Source organism: Convolutriloba macropyga, chromosome 4, assembly GCF_964194025.1.
Source record: "Convolutriloba macropyga chromosome 4, txConMacr16.3, whole genome shotgun sequence".
NCBI lineage: Eukaryota > Metazoa > Xenacoelomorpha > Acoela > Convolutidae > Convolutriloba > Convolutriloba macropyga.
In genome coordinates, this window is record NC_134471.1 from 35,305,267 (window position 1) to 35,325,477 (window position 20,211).

Below are 20,211 nucleotides of genomic sequence, written 5' to 3' on the forward strand. Positions count from 1 at the left end.
ATAATCGATATTAAACGACTGTGTTTGAGAATTTTGGCTATGAGTACATGGTCGAGGACCCGGCATTTTAGACTCAAAATTGGTCAAAAACTGTCGATATGATTGAAGGTAATTTCCCTCTGCTTTCAAATTTACAGGTCTTGATATCGACCTTTCCACTATGAATTAAACCGACATCATGATTTGTAAGTCTGTCGCAGAGAGTACAAACAGCCCTACGAGATTTTATGAGGAGCTATATCCACAAAAAAATGGTTTAATTTATTTTTAGTTTCTTTGCGTAAATTCATTTTATCCCGGTAACGAATTGCAAAGGGATTATTTGCCCCCACTGTAAGTAATATAGGCACCCTACATTAATACCCGGCAAAAATCAGATACTGCGGATTTTACTTGAATCTCAGAACCTTCGTTGCCAAACACGTTATAGAAATAAATAACGAGACAGAAGTGAAAATTTATAATGACATCATTGGAAACCTAAATACTGCATAGCATGTGTCCACAAATGCAGCTCCTTGCCGATTGACGCTAAACACCCAGTTTTTGACTGCAAAAGATATAGTGTCCAGCAGATAGGTGTTTAGACTGTCGCCACTTTAGGGCGCAAGGCCTGCAACCACTAATGGCAGACCTGCCAGATAATGGTTTCTGACAAAACACAATCGCTAGTCATAATCACCAATGTTGGCGTGGACTATCTTAGACCGTTTGTCGAATATGCCTACATCTGCTTATTCACCTGTTTAGTCATTAGAGCAACACACTTAGAAGTAGAGGAACACAACACGGACAAGGCTTAACTGCAATTTGACGCTTCATCGCCGGAAGCGACCAACCGCCTTTGTTCTTGTCGGACAAGGGATCCAATTTTTTGGGAGCAAGAAAGCAGATTACGCAAAGACCATTGTCGTTAGACCACAGCTACATCAAAGATCAGTTACTGACGAGTCTGCCGAATGAACGCTCAACTCTCCATCTGCTCATCACTTCGGTGGCGAGGCTGAGCGAAACCTGCACCACATGTAATTTTAGCAATCATCAGCAAAGCCAAGTGTCTTGTCAATGCCCGTCCACTCATCCACGTGGGAAGCAACAGCGAAAACAACAATCCGCTGACGCGAAACCATTTCCTAATCTGCAGACCGTTCTGCATCGTTTCTGGAGCCGTATACAACGAGACACTGAAATTGATGTCTTATGCGTGGACGCAGATGAAACAGAGACTCCAGCAAATTTGGAGGAGGCTGCTGACCGATTCTGTTCCTTGGCCGAACAGAGAATCAAAATGGACAGCTCAGGAAGCAGCATTTGAAGTGATTTATTCCTATGGCTGATCGAAGACTTTGTTCCGAGAGGAATCTGGCCGCTGGGACGAGTCACACGAACTTTCATCGAACCTGGTAAAATTGAAAGGTCATGCGAAGTTCCGACAGCTTTCGTTTATTTGACTAGTTCCGCAATTAAAGTGATGCACGTTAATCCCAAACACACTAGCAGATTCGGGAAAAGTTTTGTGGTTCCCGTTGATGTTAATTCTGAAGATTAACTTCTCCGTTCATTGCATTTTACCGCCTTTGTATGATTATTTCTTTGCCCGAAAGTTGTAACGAAAAGTCATTTTGATGAAATCCTTTAAGATCGGAAATAATGTTTTTGCTTAAATGTGTAACTTGAGAGACAAATTATTCGTGCAACAAAACGAATTGCAACTCAAAGGTAACATGAGGATTCAAGAAAGATAACGATTTATCCCATTTCAGCATGCGGACCAGTGGAGCCATAAGCGTTATCAAGTGCTATCCTGGCTATATGGAGCTCGACTGGTACAAGAAATTTAAAGAGGTGAATCTTTTTAAAATATAATGAGCACCCTGCACATGTTCTTAACGGTTTTGTTTAGTGGAACATCAAAAACAAGACTTCGATTCCAACTTTACTTTTAACTGCACTCAATTTTAATTCCAAGGTTGCTAAAAAAGTTTTAGTTCCACGCTATCTACAAAAGAAGCAAGCAAAAGTATCTAATATACTGAGAAATGGTTGCGGCTTTTACTTATTTTACGAAGCAGTTGAAAAATGCCAAATGAAAAAGTCTTTTTTCGAACTGAAGAGCAGACTCTGGGTTGGTTTACGACCTATAGTGTGACCGTTGTTGAGTATGGAAATGTCGCAAGCCGATTTTCGACAAGACTGCAATTCGCGGATAATCGATATTAAACGACTGTGTTTGAGAATTTTGGCTATGAGTACATGGTCGAGGACCCGGCATTTTAGACTCAAAATTGGTCAAAAACTGTCGATATGATTGAAGGTAATTTCCCTCTGCTTTCAAATTTACAGGTCTTGATATCGACCTTTCCACTATGAATTAAACCGACATCATGATTTGTGAGTCTGTCGCAGAGAGTACAAACAGCCCTACGAGATTTTATGAGGAGCTATATCCACAAAAAAATGGTTTAATTTATTTTTAGTTTCTTTGCGTAAATTCATTTTATCCCGGTAACGAATTGCAAAGGGATTATTTGCCCCCACTGTAAGTAATATAGGCACCCTACATTAATACCCGGCAAAAATCAGATACTGCGGATTTTACTTGCGTAAAATTTTTGACAATTCGTCAGCGAAAGTTTGAGGCGGTATATTCGCAGTCTTTGAGTTTGTAAATGGCGAAATGCGCTGACACAATTCTGCATTTATAAATGGAAATTCAGTGTATGCACCCTAGTACGAAAAAACCCTAGTCCAATGAATCGTCTTCCAAGAAAAATCTTTCAAGATCTTGAAAGATGAACCTTTTCTTGCAAGAATCTTACAAGATATACTATTTCTCGCAAGAATCATCCAATTTTTCTTACAATTATGCAATTGCAATTTTTCTTACAAGATTCTTAGAAGATACACTTCTTCAGTTGAAATTTTAGCCTTTTTTACTTTTGTAATTATAGTTCTTGTAACTCATAAAATCTCTCTGCGAACCACTATTTTATTTCCCATCAAATGTTAAATAAGGATAAAGGATTAGACAATTAAATTGAAAAGTAATCAAGAAAATTATGTAGTCAAAATTACTCTCACAAACTGCGAAAATCACTTTAACGAAAGATGGATATAGTTTTCCCAATTTTAAGTAAGTCTGATAGCAATTACTCGAATTTATAGCCAATTTATGGCAATATATAGCAATATACCAGTTGATAGCCAATTTAACAATTATCCCAATTTTAAGTAATCAAAATATACACACATTAACAAAAAATCGAATTTTACTTGTTACTTCCAAAATATTGCCTTTTCTTCTTCACAATAAGGCCTATTCTGGGTCTGTATAACGCCGACTGCTAATTTCCGGGCTAAAATGATAGAGAATGGGGGAAATGATATGGTGTTAAGATGTACGGAATGTGAAAAAGTTCAAGTGAAAAACTTACTTGGGGCAAAGTCCAGGCATGAGGGAAATGTCTACACATTGTCTGTCTAAGCAGAACTTGTCAGTGTCACATGAAATACCATCGCGAGCATACGCGAGGTCATGTGTCGAGTCAGTATAGAGCAATTTATGATCGAGGCCAAAACATTTCAGATTGGAGTAGCTGAGAGTGAAAACTCGAATGCCACCAATTATCGCATTACCTGTCGCTGATACGTCGGCAGGACAGTACAGTTTGCCGCATCTAAAACAAGATTACAATATCCCATGTCACGGCATTGATTAAATTAGGAATTGCAAGTCAACTTCGTGCATAAAATGAATATCCCAAAGTCAAGATCTGGCAAAAATTAAATATCCCAGGTCAGGGCCTTCAATGAATTAATTATCCCAGGTCAGGGGCTTGAATAAATTAAATATCACAATTTTAAGGGGTCTGAGAAAATTAACGAAGTTTTATTTAGCGCATATACCCCAGGCGAGCCTGGATGGCTACAGTACAAGGTCTTGCAAAAATCAAAGACCCCCAAAATCAGTGCGTAACATGCTTGCGCATGGTAAGCACTTGTATTCTGCCGGAGTTTTTGAACGCCTTCGTGCGTTTATGCGCGTTTGAACGCGTTTTCACGCACTTGTTTCCGAGAAATTGTGTTTGATGTAAGAAAATGTATTGATGTTCAAAATGATGTTCAAAAGGGTTCATATGTAGCTCAAATTAAAGTATCTTGAACTCTTTCCGGTAATATAACTTTTTGCATATTGTTGTACAAAAATTTTGAGAAAAATGGCCAAAAACCCCATGCGGCGATTCACACATCGCATATTTTACAAAAAGACAAAAATTTACATGAAAATGAGTTGTTTTATGTCAAAAGCATAGCGGCTGCCTTTGTATGTATACGCTGCGTCCGGCCATTACTACAGTTACATATAGAAAGCTCTCAGTTGATAACCGGGCTCATCAAAAGCAAGTTGGACCAAAATTTGACTTCGAGAGACCAACTTTTGGAGGTAAATTTAACCATGATCCCCTTATTCAAACCTTACAAAATATAGAGCGCCGCAAAGCTTGTTTCGTTTACTTCGAGGTAAAGCAATGTGTTACAGGAATGAGTTACATGAGAGCATACCAACAACACCATGAACTTCCGATTTCCATCTCAAAAGCGATCATTCCAAGGGTCTTTGTAATTCCTGCAAAACTACAAGGTATTTATAAAAAATAAAGCTATTGGTGATTTTTTTGATCAAAATTGCAAGGGCTTGCAAAATTTGAGAAAAATTCGTTAAGTAGTTTGAAAGTTGGCAAAAGTGCCCCGATCATGGATAGATATGGCCGAGTCAGAAACACCTGAGATGACAATGGGATTTCTGAAATTGGGTTTAGTATTAGGAAAAGTTCTCGATTTAACACTTGATGCGCTAAGTACTGCTAAAAGCAAGAACACCCATATGAAATTTTTTAAAATCGCGGTTGACAATTCGTGGAGAAATGGCAAAAATAAACTTTGTTGCTAACCCGAACCCGAAACCTCAGAAGAGATCATTTTCGGGTTAGGCTCTCTTACAAAGTACCCAATATAGAAAATTGGATGGCGAATTAACTTTGCTGATGCCCCAACATATAATGGTAACAAACACGGAACATCTTTTTTGTTATCTTGTTGGTCGCAAATTCAATGAATCTATTGACTCTAGAGATAACAGTTTGAACAAAGATTTGTAATTGGTCAATGGAAAAAAATGCCCACTTGTCTTCAAGATTATGGTTTTTTCAAATTTTTCAATCGTCATATGTTTTCTTCTGCAAAAGCAGATTTTACTCTCTTAAAATTTTCTATTTCTCAATTTTTTGGATTTTACAGCGAGTTTGCAAAAAGTCTTTGAACTCCGTGCCATAATCAACACAAACTTTTCCTAGTTGCTCGCTTTTAATAATTTTTGTTAAGGCTTCGGCTGTTGTTTTAGCATATTTGGATTTCAGTGGTTCATCGAAAGAGCAGAGTGACAAACAGTAAGCAGCAACTAGAAATTAATTTACACCCCGTTTATTTCTGGAAAACTTGAGAACATCTTGATAACTTGATCTCATTGATTTCATCCTTTACGGTCAGTCGAGGAATTTTTCTCTGATAATGTTCATGTCTTGTATGAGCATGATCGAGTTCTAAAAAAAATTTTTTTTTATAAAATTTTGATAATTGCTTTTGTGTAAGTGTCTCGCTGCATATAAGGCTGTCCCTCTCGGCCCTCTCGGGTACTTTCATTGTAGAAGTTTGATCTCAATCTTTGTAAGGAGCTGTTCGGTAATCGGACCTCTGTTTGTATGCCTTTAAATTTTTTGGATTTGTTTTTGAATCATTTAGATTTGGTTATCTTCATTCTTTCTCCAGAAGTCTTTGCACTTCCCTTCCTGATTGCAAGTTTGGCATTGCTGCTGATTATTGGTTCTTCTTTCAGGATAAGGCCCTCCAAGATTTTGAAAAATAAAAAATGCGGACTTTCTTTTATTGGGTTGTTGCAAATGCTACAAATTTTTTTTTTGCAAATGGTACACAATTCCGTTGCAAATAGTACAAAATTCCGTTAATTTCTGCTTTCACGAATTAAAAGATTTTGATAGTTTCAGATGATAAACTATGTCCCTTTTCCTTTTGTACTTATAAACAAAATGGTTCAGGTTCTTAAAATACTTTGTCAGACTGTTTTCTTGACACCTCTTTCGGGTCTTCCTGATTCTGTCCACTATCAGAATTGGATATGTTTCTCTTTTAATTGTGGGATCGTAATCTATTTGGCACAGTCAATTGACGGCTTTTGTTTTTCATTTCCGGATATTCTAGAATCTAATCAGTTAAAGGTTGATCTTTAATATAAAGAGTTTTTGGCATTAGAAAAATTTATTTTGCTATTGATACTTTGATGTTTAACTCAAATGACCCTAAACAAAAAATTAATACCAAGCCAAACTAACACAAAAAATGCTTTGTATAAGTGGAGTAACTCGTTTTTTAATAAAGGGAGTTTTATTTTCAGAGAACAACTTTGAGCATGTCTTTATTTTTTTGCAAGTATCTGATTTGAACTTTTTTCCTCAGGTCACATTATGAAGGCACTCACACAGCACAGAAACTAAATGCTGATTCGAATAACGTAGAAACTTTGTCCTCTGGCAAATATGCCGTTCGCTTCTGAATAATTTTTTTTTCTCTTTCATGTCAAGTGGTGTTGCTTATGCTTTCTCAGATGTATAAAAGATCGAAGGACCGGTCTGAACCAAGATGAAAAATATTGCAATGAGTCAGACGTTTTTGGATCAATGTCTTTGAGCAAATGTCCAACATTTTTTGTTGCTAATTCATAACACTTTCGAGAAAGCTATGCTAGTTTCAATTGTTTGCTCAAATAATCAGCCTGTTGAAAATCGCCCTGTTATAAAAACAAATTGACGGGAGCTGTGTTTAAATCTATTATCCTTGATCATCTAATTTGCTTATTTTAGTTGTGTCTCACAAAAATAGCGTTCCAATTTTTCTGACGGTCAACATTATCTAATGTTACAAACTCTTCGCCACTGAGGACTTCTCCCAAGAGTCGTCAAATATGAAGAGTCAGTTATAATTGTTTTGCACAAAAGGTAAATGGATGTATTTCTTAAACTTAATTGGTAGTTCTTGGCCAGCTTTTCTGTATGCTGGTTGACTTTCTCTGCAATGAAACAACATTTCAAATTTTGGATAGAAAAGAGTTTGCGGAAAACATTTTTCGTATTGACTCTGTTTTCGCAGATACCGAAGGCCCTAAAACTGCTATGGATCTCTTCGATGTTTATTCTTAATACTAGGGGTTGGATAAGATGTAACCAACTCAACTTGATAAACATCAAAGCTGAAAGTTATTTGCACCAAGGTTTAAGAATGCTCAATTTGGAAATAGAAAGAATAATCAGCAATACTATTTTACACATTTGAAATACAAAGTTTATGCCTCGGTAGAGTTATTTTATTGCAAAATTTCCTTGATGATTCACCACTGCTCTGTATTGTCAAAATGAGATTCTTCCACTAGAGTGTGAACTTGATCAACTGTTAGTTCTTCCATCTCGGAAAAACAAAGGAACTGTTAAAAAAATTAATTAAAATTAACACTTTCTCTCAAATAAAAATTTTATTACGGTTATAGTCACTTAAAAATTTTTCAAATGAACCCTAATGAACTGGCCAAAAATTTTCATATTGCATTTTTTTGCACTTTCTTTGTTCTCACCTTTTTTTTAAAATCTTCTCAGGCGAACTAGGACGATCCTTTTGGAATTCATTACCAGTTGGGTGTTTAAACATCAGATGTAGATTTGGGGAGACTTTGCAATGAAACTCTGACATTGCCTTCTCCCCCAAAAAATGGTTTGATGTAGTAAATGAGGGGAGTAAATCAGCAAACTTCTACCGTTAGCAACCGATTAACTTTTCTCTGCATAAAATGGTTCCCGGATTTTAATGTTTCGCATCAGAGATTATAAATTTTTAGTAACCCTTCTTGTGTTATCAACGCGCATATGTTCCAAATCGGAGACAAGGGTTCTTCCACTTTCGCTAAGGCGTCTCTCATTAGTTAGCCGATCAAAGTAGAAATAATCATTTTCTCTTGGACAGCATCTATTGAAGTTTCTTCTAGAGAAATCTGATTTTGGCAGTCGAAAGAGTGCCTGTCAAGAAAAGGGGACAATAATTAAACCTTCCGAACCCCATGGAATGAAAAACTGCCCATTGATTTCTCAAGAGACTCATTTGAACAATTTGCGCAAGGTATATGGACCGATAGTTAATTAGGTTCCAGGTCAATCCGTGTAAATTTCTGTACAACCAACAGAAATATTTTTTTTGCAGAGGAATCAGGTTATTGGAGTTTCAAAGAGGAAAAAATAGAACGCAGTTGTTGTAGTTTTTCGTACAAAGACCAAGACTTTTCTTTTTATGACAAAACCCTCAATTTCTAGCACAACTACTTTGTTACTTAACATTCCAGCAAATGAAGAACTTTTCAGTTGAAAAATATAAATCCATAAGCAATGTAAAATCTAGAAAAATGGCCATTGAATCAGCTGTAAATTTTATATGGAACGTGTAAGCATTACCGGGTCTTGTGTCAAATAGCTCTTGGATGAAACCACAAGCATTATGCAATATCGCATGCAGACGTAAACGTGTAGGTACTTATCTAGCGACGAGTTATCAATCCCAATCAAACTCACATTGTGACCCAATTTAGGGATAAAACCCACAAAAATTTTCACTTGCTTGCAAAAAACACATTAATCTTGGTGATTTTCAGGTTAAGATGCAAAAACTGGAAATTATTTTTCATGGAGGTTTTTCAAACAGTTGCTACAGACAACTGGTTGATCAAAACGCGTGAGAAAAGGTTTTCACCAACTTAACAGTGACTAAACTAACTAAATAATGGGTTCTATTGTTTGGAATAATTAAAAGCCCAAACTTTTTATTATTGGGAAGTTTAATAAACAAAAGTGATAAGGTTTGTCTTCTTCAAAATCGCAGCTGGAATAGCTCATTTAATTGAAAATCTGATTGACTAGGCGCGAAAAGAAATCACTTTGTTAGTTGCATGTTGTTTATTCTCTCCAATACTTTTCCGATGATCTCTTATAAAAAAGACCATATTTCAATTTCATATGCCATCGGTACTCAATTTATTGGACGGATTAAAGAGGAAAAGGTTATTTGCGCAAATCTGGAGACTTATGATGGGTTTAGAAAAGAACAGAATCCGACTTCTAATACTTATCTCTCTGTGGAGGGTATAGTTAATGCTATTTTCAGAAGGAACGCGCCGACACTCCTATCAAAAACAATCACACACACTCACACACATGCGTAGTCATTTCAATTTTTGCATAACATGTGTTAAGTCGCAAAACTACCCATTTCTGAATAACTAAAAGAAAAATTTTAGCACTAAAGAATTCTTCAACCTGTCGTATATTCCTTTTCTTACAGTCTTATTCTTGAAACTTTTTCTTCTGCTTTCTTTATTTTAAAAACCTTTCGTGACCTTAGAACGGTCATAAAATAGAGAAAAATAGAAATTATTATTGCAGTACAATTTTGGGTACCAAGATTTCTGTTAGAACAATTTTCTCTCCAAATTGATCAGTTAGAGAAACAATCAAAAGAACTTTTGGTTTCCTAAACTACCATTCCTATATTTCTTAATCATTGTGATTTTCTATTGAACATATCTGTGGTGGCAATTGTCTTGAAATGAGAAGCCAGTCCCAATTCAAGAGCAATACCATACGAAAATTCTAAAGAAGAGAAAGTTGTCATTGTAAAACAAGTGTTACAACATATTAAGTGGATAACTATCAATCACGTAGCACTCCCAGCCGTCATTTTTGATTATACCCAATCATTCAGATTTGAAAAGCCGCTTATGAAAGGAGCGCAGAATACGACTGATCGTGTTACAATATAGATAAGGGAATTTGTATTGACCCTGAGACCATAAATGAAGCCTTGAGGAAAATTCTATACGATTATGATTTTGAAGAAATTCTTGTATATGAAAAACGGGAGGGCTACTGGAGGGACATGAAAATTATTTGTCCAAAAGTACGCTACTTTTTGAAAGCATCAGTTCTGAAACGCCATCAGTAAGCCTTATCTCTGCCTCAAGGCAAAGAAAAATGGATGTCATTTGAAGAAAATTATAGACCTAGAGACAATCTTTCTTTGTGTATAGATATTGTTGAAATTTTTTTTATTAGTGTATTTTGCAACATGAGATATATATTATTCAATATGTGGTCCTACTTTTGGTTTTGACACACATTTTGGTTTAAAAGCAGGAGGAACATTTTTTGCTGAACCAGCAATTTCGTGGCAAAAATTGAAGCGATCATTAGACGACAAAGCGATCATGAGACGATCATGAGACCGCTTCTTTTATCACAAACTCAAACTTCTTACTACAATTTTGTCTAGGCTGAGAAAAATTAGAAACAAATGTTAGACAGAACAATTACTAGACAAAATGATCCATTTCTAAACTCGGCAGCCAACCACAGAATCGCTGTCTAGGGTCGACAGAAATTATAAAGAAATAGGTGTCTACCTGCATAGTGTCAAACAGAGAGACTAATCCTTTGACTATCTCGGCAACCAGTCAAAGAAGTAAATGTGCACACAATTTGCCAATGTTTACGGAGGGTTCAAATTACGCTAGCCTGGTTGCCGCAGAGAACATTTGCGTATCAAGAGCGAGTATGTTCGAATTAACACATACTGAAACATCAAAAGGATTCACATGAGAATTTTTTCTTCAAAAAGGCGAACAAACTGCTACAATTGATTAGCTGATCTGCTGTGAAATGTCATCTAGTATTTCTACAGAACTTATAATGACGACGCTGTGTTGAAAACTTTATTTTGATCAAACTACACTGCAAAGTTCAGTCGCATATCAATTTTTCGGGTTAAAGTTGTCTCAATATTTTACAATCTAACCCAAATGTTACTCCGAATTTCCAGCTTAAACTTGTATAATCATTACCGTGAAATCTTCGTTTTCAGTTTAACTGCCTTCTTTTGATTCCTTTAACAAAGTATAACAGGTTTTGTGTGGCTAAATTGGCTTTGGCACCTAAGTTTTAATAGATCTCTATTCTGTGCGCATACACTAATCTGGGAAAGATATGGTCAATAATAAATCAAATTAAAAACAAATGTGGATTAAAACCACTGAAAAGTGAGTGAAATTCTGTTAACTGCCGAAACTTAACAATATCTTGGCACTCTTTCGATCACACACACAGCCTATTTTTTAAATTTGGAATTAAAAACCAGTGTTAAGGTATATTTTGATATGCATCTTAACGCGGGTTCTCACATTTTGAAATGCAAATTTATCGACCCCCAAAAATAGCTAAATTTTTATAAGATTATATTTACCTGGAAAAAAACCTTGTAATTCAACAAATTTTTGTCCCCCGTACAAATCAAGCCAAATAAATTATAAGTTTCTCCCACCACATCAAATTAACAAAACCTTTACACGCTTTTGACGCAGCACCAATTTGACAAAAAGTTCACAATTTTTTGTTAAAACAAAAATTTGAAAAACTTTTCACATTTTACTTACCACCAAAATGTTCCGCAAGATTCGTAACGAGTGGAGCGTCCCCACCATTGTCAAAACGTTATGCAGGATTCCTCATGGTTCCTCCCCCTGTGACAATGCGTGCATTTTTTTAAACTACTTTTTTTTGCTTTGGATTAATAGTTTGCTGAGGTTTTTGTCTTTTTTGTTTTCATTTGTTGAGGTGCAAAATATGTGTACAGTTTAACATTGGGCTTATTAATCGATAAGTTTAGGTCATCGCCAGGATCCAAGAATTTTTTTACGCTAACAACGGCTATCTTGCAAGAGTCTTTAAAATGAATGGTTATATTGTAAGAATCTTGCAAGTCAAATATTTATCTTGAAGATTTTTGTAAGAAGAATGGTTATTTTAGAAGATTCTTTGAAATGAATGGTTAGCTTGTAAGGATCTTGCATGTCGAATACTTATCTTGAAAATTTCTTTTTAAGGAGAATGGTTATCTTGCAAGATTCTTTTAAATGAATGGTTATGTGGTCTCTGTGGGTATAATGGAATTGATTAAAAACTACTATCTCAACCATGCAGGACGCACTCTTATTTTTTTTTCGTTTACACTTTGTTTTTTAAGTTCAGATTTGCAGATTTATTTTGCCATCGGATTTTATGATTTCTATCTTAACAACCGATTTTTATTGCTTTTTCGGTTTCAATAAATTGTTAAGACTGTAGGTTTCGCAAAGCTTGTAGGTCGACATTCTTATGAATAAAATTTTATTTATAGCGAAGATTATAGCGAGATCTTAAGTTTTTTGATCACTTTAGTTTTTGGTGCAGGGGTCGAGGTTTGGTGAAAAAATAATGTAAGATTAGCGGTGAATAGCGGTGAAACAAAAACTTTTTTCACTGCAAAGCGCCCGCATCTTTTAGCGTTGAATGCGGTGAAAGCGGTGAATTTTATTAAGAATTGCAATTTTTTCACCGCTTTTACCCGATTTCATACAAAAAAGAAACTGCCGTACACACGTTCGAACCTCTCACCTCCTGCATGTCAGCATCTGCTTATTCCTCTGCGCCATCTGACACTTAGTTAAATGATATTTCCTGTGAATTTAAAATAAGCGTTCAAATTAGCGGTGAATATTTGTAAAATTTGCGATTTTAGCCGGGAAATTTTTTTCACCTCATTCTGCTGGTAGTTGGGAAACTTTTTTCACGATATTCTGCCAGCAACGGTGTCGCATTAAGCGCAAATCTTACACTCTTTACTCAAATTCACCGCAAACCTTACATCTTTTAGCGGTTTTTAGCGATGACATCTCGACGCGGGTGAGCATCGGTCCGGTAACATGCGTTTTCTTCACGAATTTACACTTCGCTTTACATCTCTGATTCGTTAGGCTCCTCAGTAAATCATCACATTTTTTTTCAAAAAATTTGAACAGAATTTTGAAATTTTGTATAATGACCGGTATTAGTCATTGTCTGGGTACCTGGATACCAGTATCAGAACTTTTTCGAATCATTATTAGCAGTTAAGAACCCGTAAAAACCAGAGAATTCATTTTTTGATGTTTTTCATTCCAGATAAATATGACTTTAGGGTGCCGAGATCGTAATGTACCGTTTTTCTGCTCGAGGTGGGAAAATGTGTGTGCGTAGGTGGGTTGAAGAGAGAGGGGGCAACTAGTGAGCTAGGTTTTCCTGCTAGCTACTGTTTGAACTACATGATAAAACCATTTGCGTATTTACTGTAAATGGAGGCTATTGTTTTAAAGCATCGTAAGTTAACTGTTTTTGCTGTTTTTTTTTTAAATAGTTACTGCCTGGAAAAAAACTTTTTTTTTCATTTTTCAAGTCTGTGGGATATTCTTCTAAGGGACTTAGGGGTTTTAAAACCTCTTAGCACCTTAGAAGAATATCCCACAGACTTGAAAAATGAAAAAAAGTGTTTTCCAGGCAATTCGTCGCATAGAACTTCAATAAATAGACTCAAAACGGTTCAGTATGTTCTCAGTCATCCGAAATTTTTACATTGTTTTTTTTCTTTTTGGCCTAGTAAAAATTGACATGATAAGAATATGACCATAGTAAAAAACATAATTGAAATATAATGATTCAGCGCTGATTTGCTCTGATCCTACGATCCGGTTTGTTCAGTAAAATTTCCTAGAATTCATTATCTCAGTGTTCTTTCTTAGTGAATTACATAATATACAACAGTACACGTCTTGACGTCTTACGTTAATAATTGAGAGCTGGCCACAAATTATTTCAATTTTTAAGATTTGCCAAGTGTTGGCAAAATCTTCGCTCAAGTCTTCTCAAGCCTGCGTCAAGGGGTCTTTGCTTGTCAAATCCTGACCAAAACATGACATAAGTAGTATAAAAAAGTGACTAGAACCTCAACGGGGGGGGGGGGGGGACGGACAATTACTGCAGCGTGGCAATCTACAACGGGGGGTGCGACAATTTGAAATCTCAAATTGTCCCACCCCCTTGTAGATGGCCACCCTGTAGTAATTGTCCGCCCCCCCCCTCGTTGTACCTCTGGTCAGCCCCCGATTTTTTTAAAAAAAATTTCTTCTTTTTTAACTTTCAGCTGATTTTAACTTTGTTCAATTTGTTTACAAGTTTGACCCAGTTTTTGTTATGACTAATTGTTTGCTGCGGCGTCTGTTTGTTTGTTTAGAACAGTGATATATAATTTAAGCACTGCTATTGCTAGCATTACGATTACATGTTTTGTGTATGAAGTATTCAGATCCAGTTTTTCCTTTGGGGTCAAAATTTTTGGGGTCAAAAATTTTTGGGGTCAAAAAATTTTTGGGGTCAAAAAATTTTTTTGCGTTGTTTCGGCTTTAATCAATGTGAAATTGTGTGAAACATGTTTTTTGAGTAAAAAAATTGTCGGAAAATTGTTTTCAAAAATTGAAATTTTTACCCTATAGGGGGATCAGAACTTGTAAGTTTTGAAAAAGTGGGCCGAAAAATTTTTTTGCGTTTTTTCGGCTTTAATCAATGTGAAATTGTGTGAAACATGTTTTTTGAGTAAAAAAGTTGTCGGAAAATTTTTTTTCAAAAATTGAAATTTTTTAAATTTTTACCCTATAGGGGGATCAGAACTTGTAAGTTTTTGAAAAATGGGGCCCTAAAATATTTTTGCGTTTTTTCGGCTTTAATCAATGTGAAATTGTGTGAAACATGTTTTTTGATTAAAAAAGTTGTCGAAAAAAAAATTTTTCAAAAATTGAAATTTTTACTCTATAGGGGGATCAGAACTTGTAAAAATTTTTGGGGTCGAAAATTTTTTTTCCGTTTTTGCGGCTTTAATCAATGTGAAATTGTCTGAAACATGTTTTTTGAGTATAAAAGTTGTCGGAAAAAATTTTTTCAAAAATTGAAATTTTTACCCTATAGGGGGATCAGAACTTGTAAGTTTTTAAAAAATGGGGTTGAAAATTTTTTTGCGTTTTTTCGGTTCGAATCAATGTGAAAATGTGTGAAACAAATTTTGTGACTAATAAAGTATTGAAAATCGCGGAATTCTTAAGATTTTCGTATTGAAAATCGCGGAATGAGACATAGCGTTTGAATTTAAGATTTCCGTTTCGAAAATCGCGGAATTCTTAAGATTTCCGTGTTGAAAAACTCGGAATTCTTAATTTAAGATTTCCGTGTTGAAAATCGCATACATACATACTTATATACAAACATAACTACATACATACATACATACATACATACATACATACATACATACATACATACATACATACATACATACATACATACATACATACATACATACATACTTATATATACATACTTACATACATATATACATACTTACATTTATACATACATACATACATAACTACATACATACATACATACATACATATATACAGACTTAAATACATATATACATACTTACATAGATATATACATACTTACAAACATACATACATACATACATACATACATACATACATACATACATACATACATACATACATACATACATACATACATACATACATACATACATACATACATACATACATACATACATTCATACATACATACATACATACATGCATACATACATACATACATACATGCATACATACATACGTACATACATACATACATACAAAATGATAAAAAACCCAGAGTTGTACAAGAAAAACAAGTTTTCGCCTAAGTATCTACACAATTATGGTCATAATCATTTATGTCCATAAATGCATACATAAATTGGTGAAAAAAAAACAGTGAAACAACTAACCTGTTAGAAGATGTATAAAACCATAAATGATATATTAGTTGGAGAGTTATCGAATCATACCCAAACATGTTCAGGGTCACAACAATTTCCAAAATAAACTGACCAATCACAGTGCTGGATTTTTTCACAGTGCTGGATTTTTTATTCGAGTTGACAACCAATCAGAATTGAAAGATTTATAAACAAAAAACTCTAAACGCTCACGTCCAGTAAACGGTAAGTAATGAACATAATAGGAACAAAAGACATCAAGCTCATTCATGAAAATGTTTTATCTCTGAGAGGTAACATAAATTATACACACATATCTTATCGACATTTATATTTCGTAGCTGCTTGTTCTTTATTAGATCCAGAAATTGTTGGAGAAATAGCACTTAAATTTAGACCCTATGTTGGTTTTATTGGAATTGATAATTCAAGACTAGATCCTTTACTGAAACGAAGCAAAGTGCTACGACTTCATGCTGCATTGCAAGACGCCGCCGGATTTATAAAAGATTGCAGAAACAAAAGTCCTGGATATGTTTACGCTTTCCGTTACTCACCAGAAAACAATTGTTTTTTTTTGGACACTTGACAGGAATATTATTTATTCTATCAGTGAAAATTTTCATTCACATTTATTTCGTGAATTGGAATGCTAGAAAATTTTGGCAGCAAAACTACAAAAAAAATTATCCTCGATCTCGAAGGTTTCAAACTCGATTCACTTGGATTCATTATAAGAGAACTCAGTTTGTGTTCGAGTTACAACGATACAATATTTTTCAAACCGCCGCTTAAATTCGCTGATTTACCCGCACACGATAGACAAACTGTTATTTGGCTGACCAACAACCTACACGGTCTTGATTGGGATCAAGGGGATATACTTTACTGTGATTTGAAAACAATCTGTCTGAGTTTCAGTTCCGATTCAACCGGAAAAATTTTTATGCCAAAGGCATTGAAAAGTGTCAGCTCCTCAGTAAGCTTTTACAAAAAACTGTTTATAATCTGGAGGATTTAAATTGTCACCGAATTTCAGAGATAATAAGTAGCCTCCGGTTATCTTCATTCAAACTTTCGTTCAACAAACGATCAAATATTAAATCACTGCGCGGAATGTAAGGCAAGAATATTTTCACAGTGGACACAAAGTGATGCAGAGAGAAGACACTGCAACTTTAACAACCTATCTGTCAGACAACTTACTCAAATTCACCGCAAACCTTACATCTTTTAGCGGTTTTTAGCGATGACATCTCGACGCGTGTGAGCATCGGTCCGGTAACATGCGTTTTCTTCACGAATTTACACTTCGCTTTACATCTTTGATTCGTTAGGCTCCTCAGTAAATCATTACATTTTTTTTCAAAAATTTGAACAGAATTTTGAAATTTTGTATAATGACCGGTATTAGTCATTGTCTGCGTACCTGGATACCAGTATCAGAACTTTTTCGAATCAATATTAGCAGTTAAGAACCCGTAAAAACCAGAGAATTCATTTTTTGATGTTTTTCATTCCAGATAAATATGACTTTAGTGTGCCGAGATCGTAATGTACCGTTTTTCTGCTCGAGGTGGGAAAATGTGTGTGCGTAGGTGGGTTGAAGAGAGAGGGGGCAACTAGTGAGCTAGGTTTTCCTGCTAGCTACTGTTTGAACTACATGATAAAACCATTTGCGTATTTACTGTAAATGGAGGCTATTGTTTTAAAGCATCGTAAGTTAACTGTTTTTGCAGTTTTTTTTAAAATAGTTACTGCCTGGAAAAAAACTTTTTTTTTTCATTTTTCAAGTCTGTGCGATATTCTTCTAAGAGACTTAGGGATTTTAAAACCTCTTAGCACCTTAGAAGAATATCCCACAGATTTGAAAAATGAAAAAAAGTGTTTTCCAGGCAGTTCGTCGCATAGAACTTCAATAAATAGGACTCAAAACTTCAATAAATAGGACTCGCATAGGACTCAAAACGGTTCAGTATGTTCTCAGTCATCCGAAACTTTTACATTGTTTTTTTTCTTTTTGGCCTAGCATTGCGATTACATGTTTTGTGTATGATGAGTCAGATTCAGTTTTTCCTTTGCAGAGTATTCAGATCCAGTTTTTCCTTTGGTTCCAAATTTTTGGGGTCAAAAATTTTTGGGGTCAAAAAATTTTTGGGGTCAAAAAATTTTTTTGCGTTTTTTCGGCTTTAATCATTGTGAAATTGTGTGAAACATGTTTTTTGAGTAAAAAAGTTGTCGGAAAAATTTTTTTCAAAAATTGAAATTTTTACCCTATAGGGGGATAAGAACTTGTAAAAATTTTTGGGGTCGAAAAATTTTTTTGCGTTTTTGCGGCTTTAATTAATGTGAAATTGTGTGAAACATGTTTTTTGAGTAAAAAAGTTGTCGGAAATTTTTTTTTCAAAAACTGAAATTTTTACCCTATAGGGGATCAGATTTTGTAAGCTTTTGAAAAATGGGGTCCTAAAAATTTTTTGCGTTTTTTCGGCTTTAATCAATGTGAAATTGTGTGAAACACGTTTTTTGAGTAAAAAAGTTGTCGAAAAAAAAAATTTTTCAAAAATTGAAAATTTTACCCTAGAGGGGGATCAGAACTTGTTAAAAATTTTGGGGTCGAAAAATTTTTTTGCGTTTTTGCGGCTTTAATCAATGTGAAATTGTGTGAAACATGTTTTTTGAGTAAAAAAGTTGTCGGAAAAATTTTTTTCAAAAATTGAAATTTTTACCCTATAGGGGGATCAGAACTTGTAAAAATTTTTGGGGTCGAAAAATTTTTTTGCGTTTTTGCGGCTTTAATCAATGTGAAATTGTGTGAAACATGTTTTTTGGGTATAAAAAGTTGTCGGAAAAAAATTTTTCAAAAACTGAAATTTTTACCCTATAGGGGGATCGGAACTTGTAAGTTTTTGAAAAATGGGGTTGAAAATTTTTTTGCGTTTTTTCAGTTTGAATCAATGTAAAAATGTGTGAAACAAATTTTGTGACTAATAAAGTATTGAAAATCGCGGAATTCTTAAGATTTTCGTATTGAAAATCGCGGAATGAGACATAACGTTTGAATTTAAGATTTCCGTTTTGAAAATCGCGGAATTCTTAAGATTTCCGTATTGAAAAACACGGAATTCTTAATTTAAGATTTCTGTGTTGAAAATCGCGGAATTCTTAAGATTTCCGTGTTGAAAAACTCGGAATTCTTAATTTAAGATTTCCGTGTTGAAAATCGCATACATACATACTTACATACATACATAACTACATACATACATACATACATACATACATACATATATACATACATACATACATACATACATACATACATACATACATATACATACATACATACATACATACATACATACATGCATGCATACATACATACGTACATACATACATACATACAAAAAGATAAAAAACCCAGAGTTGTACAAGAAAAACAAGTTTTCACCTAAGTATCTACACAATTATGGTCATAATCACTTATGTCCATAAATGCATACATAAATTGGTGAAAACAACAGTGAAACAACTAACCTGTTAGTAGATGTATAAAACCATTAATGATATATTATTTGGAGAGTTTTCGAATCATACCCAAAAACATGTTCAGGGTCACAACAATTTCCAAAACAAACTGACCAATCACAGTGCTGGATTTATTATTCGAGTTGACAACCAATCAGAATTGAAAGATTTATATACAAAAACTCTAAACGCTCACGTCCAGTAAACGGTAAATAATGAACATAATAGGAACAAAAGACATCAAGCTCATTCATGAAAATGTTTTATCTCTGAGAGGTAACATAAATTATACACACATATCTTATCCCCATTTATATTTGGTAGCTGCTTGTTCTTTATTAGATCCAGAAATTGTCGGAGAAATAGCACTTAAATTTAGACCCTGTGGTGGTTTTATTGGAATTGATATTCAAAACTAGATCCTTTACTGAAACGAAGCAAAGTGCTACGACTTCATGCTGCATTGCATGACGCCGCCGGATTTATAAAAGATTGCAGAAACAAAGGTCCTGGATATGTTTACTGTTTCCGTTACTCACCAGAAAACAATTGTTTTTTTTGGACACTTGACAGGAATATTATTTATTCTATCAGTGAAAATTTTTCATTCACATTTGTTTCGTGAATTGGAATGCTAGAAAACTTTGGCAGCAAAACCACAAAAATAATTATCCTCGATCTTGAAGGTTTCAAACTCGATTCACTTGGATTCATTATAAAAGAACTCAGTTTGTGTCCGAGTTACAACGATACAATATTTTTCAAACCGGCGCTTAAATTCGCTGATTTACCCGCACACGATAGACAAACTGTTATTTGGCTGACCAACAACCTACACGGTCTTGATTG

General features: G+C 34.7%; 1 protein-coding gene across 1 annotated transcript in view; it reads right to left on the minus strand.

Annotated features, from left to right (window-relative positions):
• LOC142337639 (zinc metalloproteinase-disintegrin-like agkihagin) overlaps positions 1-20,211 on the minus strand; it is a 91,949-nt gene that overhangs the window by 25,611 nt on the left and 46,127 nt on the right. The window contains exon 8 of the mRNA XM_075387023.1: positions 3,435-3,677. Within this exon, the coding sequence (XP_075243138.1) occupies positions 3,435-3,677 (243 nt within the window). The remainder of the gene's footprint in view (positions 1-3,434; positions 3,678-20,211) is intronic.